Here is a 16,983-nt window from a genome sequence, read left to right as displayed (position 1 = left end):
CCACAGCAGGGCACGCCGTTGTCGCGGCAATCAGGCCCGTTATGAAGGAGTGGCTGGAGAGAAGCCACGGCGCCCTCAGCTTCCGCCTGACACAGGTTCTTACCGGACATGGGTGTTTCGGAAAGTTCCTGTGTCGCATAGGCCGGGAGCCCACGCCCGAATGCCACCACTGTGGGATCTGCAGCGAGGACTCGGCGCTGCACACGTTGGTGGAATGCCCAGCATGGGCAACGCAGCGCCGTAACCTAGCGGCAGCTGTAGATGCTGCGGGAAGTCTTTCGCTGCCGGCTGTCGTGTCCTGCATGGTCGGCAGCGAAGAAGGGTGGAACGCCGTCGCCTCCTTTTGTGAGGATGTGATGGTTTTAAAGGAGGCGGCGGAAAGGGAGAGAGAAACTGCTTCTTCTCTCCCCGCCCGCAGCAGACGTGGTGGGCGTCGCAGGGTGGCTGATCTCCGGCCACCATAGGGCGCGGCCTGCGGGCGATAGACTAGGGGCGTCTGTCGTCCGATCAGAAATAGGCCTCGAGACGGTGGCGTTGTGTTGCGCGCGCCTCTCTTAGTAGAGTTTGCTGTGGCCGCTGGGTGACGGCCACAGAGGTTGACGGGGCCCGCCTTTGAACATCTGGCGGGCCAATACCTGTCGGGGGTGCGGAAGAATGCTTTGGCGATACCCGTGCCCTCGACAATAGGTAATAGAAGGCAACACTGGGTGGGTTTTTAGCCGGTAAGAGTCCGGCACACCCCCTCCACCGACCCCAGGTGGAGGGAAGTCCATGAGGATTTTCCCCCTGCCAAAAAAAAAAAAAAAAGTTGATGGCACTGTTATCAAAACATGTAACATTTCCGTACGCAATAACATATTATGAACTCATCATTATAATTATTATTTCCTACTCAGTTTCATCCATTATTGGTTATCTCCTATAAGCTGTTTCCTCGCGGTTTCCCCGTGACCCGGGAGAACTTCCCGTACCTGGATAAAATGTGGCCTATGTTTCTCGGGGAAAGTCTAGCTTCCCAACAGTGAACTTACTTTTCAAATCGGTTCATTAGTTTCGGAGGCAAACAAACAAAAAAAAAAATGATTCCTCTTTATTTTATCAGCAAAGATGAATTGACTTGCTCTATAGCTTGATTTACCTTACTGTTACAGCAACTTTATATGGGTATCTATATAAATAAAAATGATGAATGAGGAAAAATGAAACCCGCTTTGAGTTGTCACGACATAACATGACAGGTTGACCTATTTGGCTGAAAGTAAGAGGGGAGGTAAATTAGACCCGGGAGAAGGTTTTAGTATAGTTGTTGTCACCATATGGCTACGGACGCGGGTGAAACCGCGGGCGAAAGCTAGTTTCATAAATAAAATACATGTATAATAAATAAAAAAATATCCGCATCTTTCGTATTACAAACTTAGTTTGTTGTTCGATCAATCTTTGATCAATAGCCGTTTGAAATTAAAGCTAAAACACTTTGATGAACTATTGTAAGTGTATCTGTTACGTATCAATAATAATGAATTGGTACATTTTCTATGCATGTTCATTATTATTTGGTAGGCAAAAAGCTTAGGGTTAATTTTAATATCTAACGCCCGTTTTCACCAACAATCTCTTAACGTTTTACTAACTAAGTGTCACTTGGTATAAGGGTTCCCCCAATAATAAAGGTTATAAGGGACACTTAAACTTTGGTGAAAACGAAATTCGTATTAAGTGTTCCCTATATGCTCTCTAGGGATCCCTAAATTTACGTATTTGTTGGTGAAAATGGGCATAAGTGTAAGCGCATCTTTGAGCATGTCGCAGAGAAACTCGGTATGATAACACAGGTCAACAGCATTTTTGGTGCAAAGGTGAAATATACAATTTCTTGTAGGATATTAGATACGTAATCGAAGTCCAGAACATAGAGTTGCACTAGCACGTAGGGATTTAGAGATATACCCCTCCTCAAGTACCAAAAACGCGATTTTAACGATATTTGACGATTTTTTTGAAGTACAGCAAAATAGTTTTTTTTGTTTCTATCTATAGCATTATATAGTACTACTCTTCCCGATTGAGATTCATTTTTATTTCCAACGTTAAGAGTTTAAATTTTCATGAAATACGTATACAGCTACGATAGTTCGATCTTCCCTATATTTCATTTGGCCTGTTAGTATGAAAAAACTCCACTTTAGTTATAAAATGGTATATATCGGGAAATAAAACTCGCAAAAATATAAATTAAAATGGGGTTAATGCGGGGAAAGTAGTACTATATGATGCTTTAGTTAGAAATTCCTATAAAATTCTGCTGTCCCCAAAAAATGACATCAAATTTCATAAAAAAACGCGTTTTTGGTACTTTAGGAGGGTTATATCTCTAAATCCCTGCGTGCTAGTGCAACTTTATGTTCTGGACTTCGATTACGTATCTAATATCCTACAAGAAATTGTATATTTCACCTTTGCACCAAAAAAAAAATTATAATTTGTTGACCAGTGTAATTTTTGCCGTCAAATTCGCTCTCTGCCACTCAATGCATATTTCAATGCGTGTGACTCCGCCGTAATTCTTTTTGAGTGTGACTGTGTGAATTGCGCGTACTTCGATATTATTTTCTAATCCATTTTAATTCATATACGCTAACCCATATTCATGCATGCCTTTCCTAATAGCTGGGTCTTCTACCTTCCTCACAAAGGTATGGTCATCGATGACTGTATAAGCGTAATTCCTGTAGGTATATAAGTTCTCTATCTTGGCTTCAGTGTCCATTGTGCGGATCTTGAACATCACTGGAGGAACTCTCTCGATACCTGACTCTCTTGTAAGTTCCGCGTAGAATTCGTCCTGAAAACGATTGGTAAAATTGTAGGTACTTGTATAATAACATAAACTGTGTGTCTGTTAGTAAGGGTCAGTTGCACCATTAAACTATTACGATATCCAAATGAAAACCAGCCCTGAAACTGGTCAAATCGGCGATTTGCTAACTGAAAATGTTTCGGCTATCGTTATTGTAAAATGATGCAACTCACTGTTACTATAATAATATATAACGTATTGTATGTCAAGATGCTTTCTGATTTTTTGATAGAATAAAAAAGAAAAAAGAAGAAGAGAAAGAAGAAGAAGTACCAAACCAATAAATAGATCTGAAAATGAATTGAGTTCTCAAATCGAGTCTCTTCAATGACTTATTTCGTGATGCCCAAAGTGGGCTAGGTGTAGCTTACCTCTTTTTCTCCTAGAATGTGTATGTAAGAAGTCGGCAGTCCCTTGGAGCGGATGGTGTCCATTCGCTTCTGCCACTCCAGCATCATCTCGTCTCGAGTCGGTAGACTGAAGTTCCCTTTAATATATGCTGTTGCGTACCGTGCCTGGATTTGAAAAAGGGAAAGATTAATTATTTTTAGCGAATAGGGCATTGTAGTATAGAATTCGTGTTCCATAGTTAGTCTTAGTGCAATTAATTCCTACGATTAGCAGTGATCTGACACGGAAAATGATACCTAATTTAATATTGTACAATAACAAAAAGTTTTGGTAACAAAATCATAAATATAACGAGGTGGGCAAGTTTTCCTATTTTAAGAAAACAGAAAACAATCCCATAGTGGAACAATATTATTATAAAACTTCTACATAAATAAAACTTCTTCGTTGTAGAAGAAAGAAAAAACTCTAATATCGATAATTTTCCCTATAAATTATTTGATAACGCTTACCTGTGCATCCAAAGCGACCACCAAGCAGGCTCTGATGAAAGCTCCCATGATGAACATAGAGGGCTGGTTGATGTTCACGGTGTACCTGTATAGAGGTACCACACTCTTGGGCTCCATCGTCAGGCCGCTTGACTCATCCAGGAACGGAAAGTCGTAATAGAAACCTAGGAAAACAAGAGAAAGGTTACTCAAGTACTATGCTTGATTAAGGTCTTTCTGGCCACGGATCTGATAATGAATTCTCAATAGCTTTAAGTGCAAAGAAAATTGCTCGCATAAACAACGACAAATATAGTGACCAATAATAAGCAGCAAGAGTGATCGCTTCAAACTGCCGTAATTTTGACGATGTATCACTTGATATGGTTGAGAATTCTTTAGCATTCTATTCGAAGCAATTTTACCTATACTATTTAACCTATCCTATTTTACCTGTACAATAAATAACATCATCAATCTCTTCAAAGCTACCATCCTCGAATATGACTCCAGTTTCGTTGAACTCCTTGATGTCAGGTTTCTTGTGGTAATGCGGAGGGAAGGGCGTGGTCCAGTTGATCTTAGAGTGATGGCTGTGTATGAGAGCGCTGGCCACGTCAGCTACTTCAAGCCCGATGTCCATGCCTGATGGACCGGCGCCCACGACTAGTACGCGACGATTTGTGAAGGGTTCTGGCGCTTTGTAGTCGTGGCTGTGGATTATTCTACCTGAAAGTTATAGGTTTATTCATTGATCTGATGGTTGCTGATCCTTTCGAAGTGTTTTAGATGTTATACTTGGTCAGTCTATTTTTTTATGTGACCATGTCTCAATATCTATTTTGCACGATTATGTAACATTTACTAGAAAATAAAGTTACCTGTAAAAAGATCTTCACCAGGAATGTTAGGATAGCTGGGTTTGCTAAAGTGTCCGTTCCCAACAATGATGTAATCAAAGTCTTCCTCAAATATCTCCTTAGTTACAACGTGTTCGTATTTGACTTTCCATACATCGTTTATCCTTCTTACCGAAACTACGGCGTGTAAGAACTGCGAAAACATAAGATTTTGTTAAAGGAGGCAGAAAATATCTATCTTTAATGCTTAATTATTCTTGAACAGCACTTGGTATATTACCCAGAAATTTTGGGTTCTAACCAATAAAATATTCTCCCAAGCTCACCTTGATGTATTTCCTTATGTCTAAGCGGTCCACACACTCCTCCAGATAGTGGTAGAAGTCTCTCCCGGTAGGGTACGAGGGCAGGTAATCAGGCAGGGGGAAGCCCCGCATTTCCATAGGGGCTTTTGGCAGGTTTGTTCTAAAACAAAGATCAAAGGTACCATAAGTAATTGAGCACGAGTGTGAATGGATTAGAGGAAGAAAACGACAAAAGACGAACAAAGAACCGATGGATGGATTGTATGAAGCAAGACATGATTAGGAAGAATTATACTAGTGAGATGTCGGCAGACTGAGAAAAACAGAAGAGAACGTGAGCTCCGCCGGACCCGGCGTTAATTAAAAAGCAAGTACAAGAGCACGGGAATTTTGGTCCAGTTCTCCAGTTCCATAAATTCGTCCACCCATACATTTCTGTTGGGTCCTGAGCGTGTTCTGAGGTTTTAGTGAGGTTTAAAATACCTCAAGATTGCGACTACCAAATGCAGGAATAAATGTGGCAGCCGACGAGGAGTTTAAAGGATAGAGCATTAAAAAATGTTAATTTCCAACTATGTTTCATACATTACTAAGTTTATATACAGAAGCAACAGATGGTGTTGTATTTCATTATTGTACAAACTTGATACCGCGCCATCTGTTTATTTAGTTGAGAACTAAGTCAACAATGGTTTACAACGTGAGCTACAGATATTTGACTAATGCAAACATATGCAATTTATCATATAGTTAAATATTTACAATAAGTAGGTATCAGAAATGAAATATGGAATAAATGAATTGATAATAGTAACCGTTTTTAAATCATTCTTCGTAAATGCACTCTAATAAACAATATTATGTCTAACAATCTAGTAAGGCGGCCCAAAATAACAAAAATATAATTACTTAACGTACCTTAAGTATTTGTACATGCTTGTATGAAGTGGTTGACCATTTTCATCTGTACCCACGTGAGTATCATATCTCCAAGTGCCTCCAATGTATCGCGTGGATTCAAAAACAGTGAAGTCAATCCCTTCCTCTTTTAAATATCTGGCCGAGGATATACCAGCTATCCCTGCACCGATCACACATACGCGTTTTGACTGAAACAAAATATAAGATACTAAAGACCTTAGACCATATTTTCTGGGAAACAGAGTTTTAAGTTACGCGATCTAGATCAGCGATACCTACTAAAAATAAAAATTCTTAGATACTTAAAGTGTATACACGAAAAATTTAACCAAGCTTAGCTATTCAATGAGTAAAAAAATATATATAAGAAATCTCAAAAAGTTATAAACAATTTAACAACTGTTATATTAAAGTCATTAATGTTTCAAAAAATACTACTTTCTTTTTGATTATAAAATCTACAACATAAAACTGCTAAGCATACTTCGTAAACGCATGTCATAATGTCATACGTTGATGTTATGTTAAGTCTTAAAACTGTACACAAAAAAATATCGTGACATTCCAGTTTCTATAAATAAATGTCTAGTTGATGCAAGACCCACGTGTTTATTAATTTTGTATTTGATTAGAACAAAAAAAAATACGGAAGCTACAAGAATAAAAAATGAAAACCTTACCATTTTTACCTTCGAATTTTTTGGGGGATTCGTGAACACAGCGCGAAGTAATCTGTTTTATTTTAACATCGACATCTTATTAATGTGGAGTTTTCGATAAGGTGTGGGAGATAATGCCGACGTCACGTTAGTTTTATCAAAACAATTGACATGTGTTCTGCGGTACTCCAGTCTGTGGTGACTAGGCTACTGACTACCAAACGGCGCAAACGCCAAGCTGCTTTACAGTTCCGACACTATCTACTATCATTGTTTATCGAAAGGTTCAGTGAGACTCGCTTAGAAATGCAAAAGACGCCTACCTAACATGACTTTTTATTTTTTGGGATATTTATAATAAATTATTCTTATTATGTTTTGTCTGCCTTTAGGCAGCTGTTGTTTTGACTGAATTCGATAAACATAAGTTAAAATATTGATAAATTATTTAGCCTATAACTGTATTTAAATAAGTCAACTGGTATTTGGAGCGAAGCTATATGTGAAAATAACAATTAAAATATGAGTTTGCTATGAGTGTAATTTAACCTTCGGTTATTAGTCATAAAGTCGTAAACAAAAGAATACACCTTAACGCTCTAATGTGAAATTAAAAATACCCCAAATATTGTCCTAAGTTGCCCTTTATCTTATTGAATGTACTTATTTTGTACTTATGTGGATTGAATCTCGAACTCAAAGAAAGTTACTAATTAATTCGATAAGAAATTAACACACAGTAAGGCTCAAATAAATAAATTAACAACAATAAAAAACATAATAGAACAAATAAAAGAAGAACCATATTCATCCCACGCTGACTTACCAAAATTCTACATTTGGCCAGTTCTATATTTAGCAAAGCATGATTAGCCTGAAACGCCGAGTTTAGATAAAGTCGTTAACACTCACCTTGACATGAGCACCAAAACTTATACATATTTGTAACAACACAATAAAAACAATGGAGTATTTCCGAAGCATTATGATTTGTTAAATTTGAATACAATTGCGCGTTCGGCCGCGCAAATTAGTTTAATACTGACGATTGAGCCCCGAGCTACACAAGTTCAATGCGTATCGTTTACCGACATTAACCTTATTATATAATACTTGATGAGGACAAACATGAGTATTTGAACTAATAATAATTTTATCTATAGCATGATTGTAATACTCAATAATTAAATATTTGTTGCAATCTTTAACTGCGTGGACAAATTAGTCTGTATTTAATCGTAGACTAACATTTCAATTTTGATGTTACTTCAGTCAACTTATTATTAGTTATTTTTGGACTAATCAAATTGGTATTTTAAAATTAGATCCGGTTATCGAATCACGTAATTCTGACTGGGAGGCAACTTATCTCTCTAATAACAAAACTTGAGCGTGTAAAAGAATGTGTTTGTTTATCAAGCTTTTCTATGATATATTGGGGAATGGTAGCGATAAGAATTTTAAATTAAGGTATGGTTAAGAGCATTGTTCACTCTGTTGGTTACGAATTCACAGGTCAATACGTTACTTATGTATATAATTACTGTCGTTAAGCAGCTTCAACTAACTGCTAAGATCAGGTGTCTGGAATATAGGTACTTCCATCCATTTAATTCTGAAAAGTATGCTTACGAAATTTAAAGTAAAGTTTTCTAAAAACAGTTGAGTATAGTTAACTGCCTTTTTTCGTGTATAGAGAATGGTTAAAGTATAAAATATCGTAAAATTTGACTACAACCTGTATAAAAGATACTGAACTAAAGTCATCTTTCAGGAATTCCCTTTCGTCAATTTTTAAACAAAAATGATTATTTACTTAAACAAGAGATTCACTAATACAGTACTAAGGTTATTATCAATAACATAGTAGAATAAGGAAAAAACAAAAGAAATAGGTACTTATTTAGCACAGTGACAGTGACACTTCAATAAAGTTCAACTACACTACATATACTTAGTTATTAAGAGCAGTGAGCACAGTGTTTCTTTAATTTTGATAATATTTCGTCCTACGCAAAGCACTTTCAAGAACGAACAGGCACAGTTTTTCTCTATAGAGATAGTTCTATTTCCAGAGGTCAAGTTCCTCCTCTTGTAGAAAATGTTAAATATCAAAAGTGTAGTGCCTGCCCTCTATCACGGAACCCAAAGAGGTGCAAATTAGATTTGCAAGGGCCTATTCGATGCCGACAACTGTATTATATTTTAAATTGACCATGAAAAAGAATTTGAGTGGAACTTTTTGCTTGAGTATTAGCAAAAAAATCAGAAGCATTTCATTTTGTGTTTCCCCCAGAAATGTATGTCATTCTCATGACTTTCCTGAAGTAAAGAATTTTCCTTAAATTGGTGTACGTGACCCAAACCGCAATGATTTTCATAGTACTTAGTATTTATGTCAACATGTTCATATTTAGACAGTCGGTGTGAAATCATCCATTAGTGCATTGGGTAAATTGAGTTGCTATGTTTATTTAGTCATTTATTCCTAACAGGTACCTACTTTAACTACATAATATATTGTTTATTGAACTGAACGCCTTGCACTAAAATTGAACTTTGAATGCAACGTATTTTTTTTAACTTTATTGTTACTTTTATATATTACGAGCTTCCGCCCGCGGCTTCAACCGCGCAGTGTTCGGTTATATCGTTACCAAGAGAATTCTTCAAAAGTGCGGGTTAAAAACTATCCTATGTTCTTTCTCAAGGTCAACTCTATCTCTATATTGTGTTTGTGTACCAAATTTTATTAAAATCAGTTACATGGTTTAGACGTCAAAGCGTAACAGTCAGACAGACAAACAGACAGAGTTACTTTTATAATATTAGTAGGGAAGTAGGGATGTTTACGATCTTTTGACAGGGCTTATTTTATAAGTAACAAATGCCTAAAACAAATAAGTAAGAATGATAATGAGTGGAAATAAACTTTACCAATATTTTATCTGTTTATCTGAGGCATACTATATTCGGACCCTCCGCTAGATTAGCCAGACGAACTTAGAGGGTCGCTCGGATCACGCCCATTATGTTCTACGCTCAATCCAAACGTGAATAATATATTATAGTATAGTTTGAGATAGTTTTCATATCAAATATGGACGTGTGGACTATTTGTTAGTTTATGGCGTAAAACCCTAACAAATCTAATTTGGCAAAAGTGTGTAACATATTATAATTACCTACATGGGAAACAATATTGTAATTGGCTGTGGCCCTTGTTTTTTTCCTTGTTAGAATACTCTATCTGTACAATGTACATATAAGTGCAATGTTTTGTAAAACCAATATTTTGACTTGAACCATTGCGGAAATTGGATCACTCTAACAATTTGCATACTTATCTTCCTCTATACCTCTAAATAATACCGGATAAAGAAAAAATCTTTTAATCGTTGAAAATCGACAAATTCCCAGAAAAAAAATACATAAGCACTAGTAGTATGTTTATCTAGATAAGTACTTAAAAAATCGTTATTATGACAGTCAGAATGTTATTGATTATCTCGTTTGGATTAAAGACCTTGTAATCTGTTATTGCCTTAGGGAAGTATGTACGAAGGTACGTGGTAAGTAGGCATGTATTTTTTTCGGGGCTGTCCTAATTCTGAGTTGTCAAAAGAAAACTTTCTTTTTATTATTTTTATTGTGAATAATTTGACCCATTGAAAGTACATTTTTCATTTGCAGTAATTTCAGAACTGTGCAGGTAATTTATAAATTAATCTCATCCGCATTGTAAACGATGAACAAGTAGGTATCATCTATCATGAACGTAAGCGACCACACTGGGCGTACATGGGTATTTTATTAGGTACTCAAGCGTCTTTCAAAATAATTTAGCTTGGCTGAAAACGTTTACAATTTTCTTTTCGTTCTAAAAGACGCAGTAGAACCAATTTCCTAGCAGCTAGGTCTATGGTTGAAAACTCAGCTTCACACAACGATATACCAACATAAGCTATAAATGTTAATTATGTCCCAAACAGATTTTAGCCTATTTATCCTGCACAGACAGGGACAATCCGACATATTTTTCGCTAACTAAATCGTGTACTGAAATATTATGTTTGCTGCTATTCAAGCAAGGGAGTTGCAAACTCGTCGATATTATAGGTAATACCTATAAAGCATAAGTACATAGATACTAATAAGTGCTTTAGGTATTAGGAAGCATACAAATATTCTACTTGAACAGATATCCTATGTATACCCATATGAACCTATTTATCTGTCTGTTGTATCGTATCTCATGTCTGGTATACAATATTATACATACTTACCGTGTATTATAATCCCATCTTAAATTATGGTTCGTAATTGAGATATCATTAGCAGAGATCCGAGAGATCCTTCTCCGTGTGAGAGGAGGCCTGTGCCCAGCAGTGGGACGATAAAAAGACTGTAACTGTAGTAGAGATAACTTTGCAAGGATATATATAAGATTTTATTTAAAATATTTTAAAGGCTCTCATTTTTTGATTTTGATTGGATCAGCACCTAATTTATAAAATTAAGACTAATAAATGTTGTTTCACAAGATGTGTTCATTCAGGGTGCACATTACATAGTTGTTATGCCTATTTACATATAATGATAATCAATCGCCTGTTATTGTTTATACCCAATTTTGCCATTAATTTTATCAAGACTTGATAATTTGGCATAACATATTTCATAGACATAATATACAAATTCTGACTCGCAGAATTGACATAACTTATTGATAAACTTTTGATAGAGTGATAATTTTAAAAACCGATCTTTTGGACGGATATAACAAAATTTCAACAGTAAAATTCAAAAAACCATTTACGTGATCTTTAATTATGTAAAAACTTATGAGCACGTTAAACAGATAAACACTGATTCTAACGATCAGATGAGATTGTTGCCAAATGTACTTAACCGTCATAATTGTACTCAAAGATGTTCCTGTAAGTAACACATTTATTAAAACTTAAGTTACTGAACAGCCTTCAATGACACGCCTCAGTAACCGCAGGCTCGACACATAGGCATTTAATATCAGCACAACCGAACTCGTGTCTTATTAACCTGGAATCCCGGAATGCGCCCTCAACTCGTCACTAGGGATGCCTGCTCTACTTAATTTGCTTTTAATTGATAAATACTTGACCACTGGCGTGTGTAATCGAATGTTCATACACGTACCACCAGCTTCAGTAAACTCAACCTTTAGACTGTATGAATAGGGTTGATTTTGCAGTAGGCAGGAGAAGTGTGACATTGTGATTCAAACGCCACGCGTTGGTCACAGTTAGGGTTGTATTAATGGGGAATGTCGAAATAATTTTATGTCGTGTATTCATGATACGAAAGGTTTGTTATGAGAATATCATATTTTCGATCTAAAGAACTAAAGTTTAAATGCCTAGGCTGCTTTTGTGAGTGGAAAAGTTAAGATTTAAATGTGACACTTAATCAATCCCAAATTCATATGGTGATCCTAATCACGCTTAAGTTATCTACCCTATGTTAGGCACTTACAGCAAAGTTGGGGTTTGGATATGAGACAGCCTTTTCTTTGATGCAGTTTTCTCTGGCAAGTAGTCGCAAAATCTAGTTTAGAAAATCTCAGGCAGCGTATTTGTGAATACATGACTATTTTTCAAACTAGGAAAATTGGATTTACTTATTTGATCAACCGAAGCGAATAGTTAGGTAAACCGAACAGGTTATCAGATCTTTTCGGTTCGTTTGATTTCCGTTGCTAACTAAATATAGTTTCTGCTGACCAATTATTTACTTATGATAACGAATATTTTTTGTTTCACAATATGTGATGCATATTTCAAGCTTGTTATGTCTGGCTGCTTATTATCGCGTTTATTATTGTTCCTTCCAATTTCGCAATTTTGTCTCCTATGTATCAAAATACCTGATAATCAGTTACGTCAATGATACAAACGCCAAAGTTCACAGGCAGCATAAACGTCAGTTTTCTGAAAACAAATGTTTGCTTTGAATTTTGACGTTCAAGTTTCCAGGTGTCGGTTGTTGTAAGAAAAGCGGACGTTATGTGGTCGGTGAACTTGGGCCTAAGTGATGGTACTTATCATACACGCATCCACGTAACTATAAATTATCTAGGGGTTTGTCTATTAGGCTGTTTGAAAAGCCGAAATTTGTGATACTCCTACTTAAATAAAACAAACGGGGTGAGCTAAATAAAACCGTTTAAAAAATAAACCACGAGCAAACAATTTTAAAGACCATACAAGTTGTATCCCGGAATGTAATTTTTTATATTTTGACTTCACATTTTGGATCCTGAATGTTTCTCTGGTTTGTATGAATCTCTGATTTTGTCTTTAGAGTTTTGATTTTGAAACAGCAATCTTTTTGACCTTTACTTATTTAAAAGCATAATCGAAAATGGTAATGACACTGTTTTGAACTTAAAGGGTCAAATTTTAATTTCGTAATCTAATCAGAGACAATGCTTCCTAAAACATATTTGGTAGTTTTATCTTCATTTGCTTGTTAAGTATCTATCATTCGTATGATAGATATGGGTATTAATTCCATTACGTATCCTATAAATATAAAACTGATGTCGCGTTTGAACTAGATAACAATTATATATCAATATCTAATTAATGCTCTTTGCTTTATTATGTTCTTACCATGACTCATTATAAAGTTAGAATTCTTGCCTGCAGAGTCAAAGGTTAAGAGCACACTGCAAACTTTTAGTCGGCCGATAGTTTGTTTGGGCTCATAAATCAGTACGATGATGAATGACGCGCATTGCAAAGATCAGGTATTTGACCGGTATCTGACCGACTGTAGTCTTTATTTTTCGACGGCAGTCTTTAATTGGAATTATTTTCTTTAAAAAATATTTTATTGCCAACCGGGTTTTAGCGGGTTAACTGTCGGCCGACTATTTATTTTGCTGTGGGGGTACTCTAAAAGTATTTCTATGTCAAAAATAATACCGATGTACGTGCTACTTTATCTATGTAAGAACATACAAATCTTACAGACACTTTTATCAGTATTGCGGTTCATTATCATTTCTGTTTTTGATTGATCCTGGGGAAAATTTATGTAATTATCAATAATGCATAAACAATGGAGATATCTAAGCTTAATCACTCATATAGACTAGACATCTAACACGTATCAGATCATATCAGACTGTTATCACGTAATGCGGCGAGACTTTTTAATCTATTATATCATATAAGATAGGACCAATATATCGGATGATGGTTGTTTAAATCATAAGATAATAGGTATCTCGAATTTTACGGGTGTCTATACATATGACTGGATGGCCCTGTGGCCGAGTGTCGGTGTGTAACGCCACACCCATAATTAAATACTTATACACTCAGCGGCACGGAATCTGGCCCAAGCACATTTGGGCCTTATAACCATTATTTGAATGAAAAATCGGAATTTTTATTTTAAAATTGTTTGATTTACTCATTTTCCAAAAGAAAATGACTAACAAACAACAGAATTGTGAAGATTTTCATTAAGTTTCATTGAGTTAGAAAACAGACTCCTTTACCGCAATAATCACCATAAACTTTTAAATTCAACATTTTTAACAAAACAGAAAGTTATCGAATTTTAATAATGGGTGTTTCTTCCTCTTGATCTGATGACTGCCTGCATACGATCTGGCATGCTCTGGATGATGTTTTTTATCTCCACCTGAGAGATCTCCTCACAGGCAGCTACCAGCGCGGTTTTCAGTTCACTGAGAGCTCGTGGTGGGTTACGACTTGCTCGGACCTGTTTTTTAAGCATGTTCCAGACATGTCCTACAGGATTCATGGCTGGGTTTCTTGCAGGTCAGTCCAATTTTTGAATACCGACCTCGAACAAGTAATCGATTACGCAAAGGGCTGTGTGAGGTCGAGCATTGTCCTGCATTAAACGAAATTCTCCACTTCCTATGAATCCCTGACAGAGTAAAACATGATTTTGAAGGATCTCTTCAATATACCGCACTGTGTTCAGACGACTTTCGACAACCAATAATTCAGTACGGGCTTCTGAACTTATGCCTCGCCAAACCAAGATGGACCCACCATGAAAACCGACTGTTTGCTTGGTAGTGGTGGGAAGAAACCATTCTCCGCGCTTTCTCCATTCACATTCACAGCCGTCTGGAGCTCTTAAGATGACTCTGCATTCATCAGTCCATAAAATTTTACTCCATTGGTCATGCGTCCAATTTTCATGTTCTCTTGCAAACCTAAGTCTTTCTAGGCGATGGTGCGGGAGAAGTTCCGGGCCTCGAGTTGGTCTTCGAGCACACAGACCCCGTTCCTCCGTCCTTCTTCTTATTGTGTGCTTACGGACGTTGACTTCTCTTGCTGTTTGCAAAGGCTGGCGTATCTCTAACGCAGTGAGAAACCGATTTTTCATTATTGCACGTACGATAAATCAGTCGTAGAGCGCCGACGAACACCTTACCCCCCCACTTTCTGGTCATCTTGTGTAAACGCCAGTCTGGTCATACATTTTCTATGCATATCTTTAACTTGTACGCGGTGCACTTAAAGTTTCAACCATCTTCCACTGCTTCCGCCCTTGACGTCTTAGCAACACTACTTGAGCAACTTGAGCTGCAGTGAGGGTAATTTTCAGATCAAATTGTGAATAAAAGAGAAACAAAAAACGATCATAATCATTATTTTTTTTTGGAACGTGCTTAGTACTTCGGCAATTTCTATCTGAATTTAAACTTAACTTTCTGCTTTGTGTTCCAACAACGGAATCTGTTTCTAGTGTTATAAAAGTTAAACAGACACACATTTTTCTGTATTTTAATTAACAATTACGAAATTACTGACAATATGTCATATGAAATTAGAATTTACAACGGCTATCTGGGCTGATATCCACTTGTGTTTGTTTGGGCCAAATTCCGTGCCGCTGAGTGTATATATGCAAGTTGATGATAATTTAAATGGTATGAACTTCTCGAAGGTTATATGGTCAATCAATAAATTAAATCAGAGTATTCATTTGTGAAACATAGGTGATGCCGACCCCAACAGTGGGGAAAAGGCTCGGCAGATGAAAAGGTGAAAAGATGATTAGGTACCTTCACAAAATATTTAAGATCCCTACTGACATTGATAATTCCTTCAACAAGATACGAGAGGCGAAAACTGCATGAAAAATGCTTTTAAATGTAACTTATGAAATATTCGTAAACACGCTGACAGCCTTTCTTTAGATATCTTTCACTTTGTCCTAGGACACGTGGAAATTATAATTTTAAAGAAACTAGTCGATAATGATATGGGGCGTAGAATGAAACCATTAAAATAATAACAGTCATGCGTGCACATAAAGTTGGGTGACCACATCGTTAGCTCTCTGTCCGGGTTCTTTGCCGGACAAACGACAAGTTCGGACAGCCGGACATAACCAACCACCTGTGAAATATATTCGCTCTTGTCTTTGCGATAGATGTGGTTACGTCTTGTTTCAAATTGTGCAGTTGCTCGTTTGTTTTTCACCGTCGAATGAACAATTTGGCAAACTTAAGCTTTTTATGAGCTATTTTTTGTAGGTATACGATACACCCCTTAGCTTAGGTCTGTTTTATCTTGTTAATACCACGGCAATCCATACTGCGGCAATACATACATAAATTTAAAACTTCGAGAATACATTAATATATGTATGTACTTATATGATAAAGTTTTCAGTAGGTAGTCTATACTTGTGTTCCGAGATAAAAATAATAAAACTTCTTGATATTGATATGATTACCGCATCGGACCACTGACGGAGTGCAATTTGGTTCATCATTGTGAATTTCAGTTTTTACATAATAATAAGATAAAAAACGCCAGATGCATTGGTAACGTTTCCTCGATAAATTACCTACTAAGAATAATCTTTTGAACGTTATACCTACTTATTTTTTATACGTCATCTAAACTGAAAGTAGGTAAGATGTCCATCTTCTTTTTGAGGCATTATTCTTCAAAGAAAGGCTATGTTATTCTTCAAATAAAGGGTTTTCTAAATAATTTTCAAATGACTGCCTTCTATTTTATTCTACATGAACTCTTTTCCACGTTTAGTTGAAAACAAGTTCATTTTCAGCAATAAATAATAACACGCCAAGTCTGTTGTACGATATTACGGAGGCGGCGGCGTGCAATTTGTCCCCGTAATAGAAAAATTCCATGGAAATCGGTTGGCGAACGGGCGATTTTGTCTCGCGCGCCTCGCTCAGTGAAGACTAGGATAGCCAGCCGTTTATTTACGTAGAAATAGAAGACAGACCTACTCACATAAGTAGGTACTAAGATTATAATTGAGATGAGGTCATGTTGTACGTATTTACAAAAAAGTAAAACAGATGTTTGACAGGCGTTTAGATCTAACCAAATAAAAAAAATTAATATCTGTACTAACACTTTTTTTGTAATCAAACAAAAAAGGTTTTTATACTATTTTCTTTCAGAAAGAAGGTTGTGAATAAAATGAATATGAATTATTAGATTAAAAAAAGAAAGTTCAAAA

The 16,983-nt window shown here is 36.4% G+C and overlaps 2 protein-coding genes across 4 annotated transcripts; one reads left to right on the top strand and one right to left on the bottom strand.

Moving 5' to 3' along the window:
• Nucleotides 1-41: 41 nt before the first annotated feature.
• On the top strand, nucleotides 42-464 carry LOC135118300 (uncharacterized). The gene has a single exon (XM_064039861.1). It carries the CDS (start codon nucleotides 42-44, stop codon nucleotides 462-464), a length of 423 nt encoding a protein of 140 aa, XP_063895931.1.
• A 1,769-nt stretch (nucleotides 465-2,233) lies between these two features.
• Nucleotides 2,234-7,654, bottom strand: LOC110379572 (senecionine N-oxygenase). 3 transcript variants are annotated; one of them, XM_064039721.1, is made up of 8 exons: nucleotides 7,360-7,654; nucleotides 5,786-5,976; nucleotides 4,889-5,027; nucleotides 4,584-4,755; nucleotides 4,156-4,431; nucleotides 3,724-3,887; nucleotides 3,232-3,375; nucleotides 2,234-2,845 (listed from the first exon to the last, which is right to left on the bottom strand). In XM_064039721.1, exons 1-8 carry the CDS (start codon nucleotides 7,429-7,431, stop codon nucleotides 2,624-2,626), a joined length of 1,380 nt encoding a protein of 459 aa, XP_063895791.1. In that variant the 5' UTR covers nucleotides 7,432-7,654; the 3' UTR covers nucleotides 2,234-2,623. The 3 variants fall into 3 exon arrangements, with proteins under 3 accessions (XP_063895791.1, XP_063895793.1, XP_063895792.1); XM_064039723.1 differs by lacking the exon at nucleotides 7,360-7,654 and adding an exon at nucleotides 6,478-6,697; XM_064039722.1 differs by lacking the exon at nucleotides 7,360-7,654 and adding an exon at nucleotides 6,469-6,692.
• Between the last annotated feature and the right edge of the window lie 9,329 nt (nucleotides 7,655-16,983).

The sequence above is a fragment of the Helicoverpa armigera genome, chromosome 20 (assembly GCF_030705265.1).
Source record: "Helicoverpa armigera isolate CAAS_96S chromosome 20, ASM3070526v1, whole genome shotgun sequence".
Classification (NCBI taxonomy): domain Eukaryota; kingdom Metazoa; phylum Arthropoda; class Insecta; order Lepidoptera; family Noctuidae; genus Helicoverpa; species Helicoverpa armigera.
Note: the sequence above shows the minus strand (reverse complement) of the source record. Positions and strands in the feature narration are given on the sequence as shown.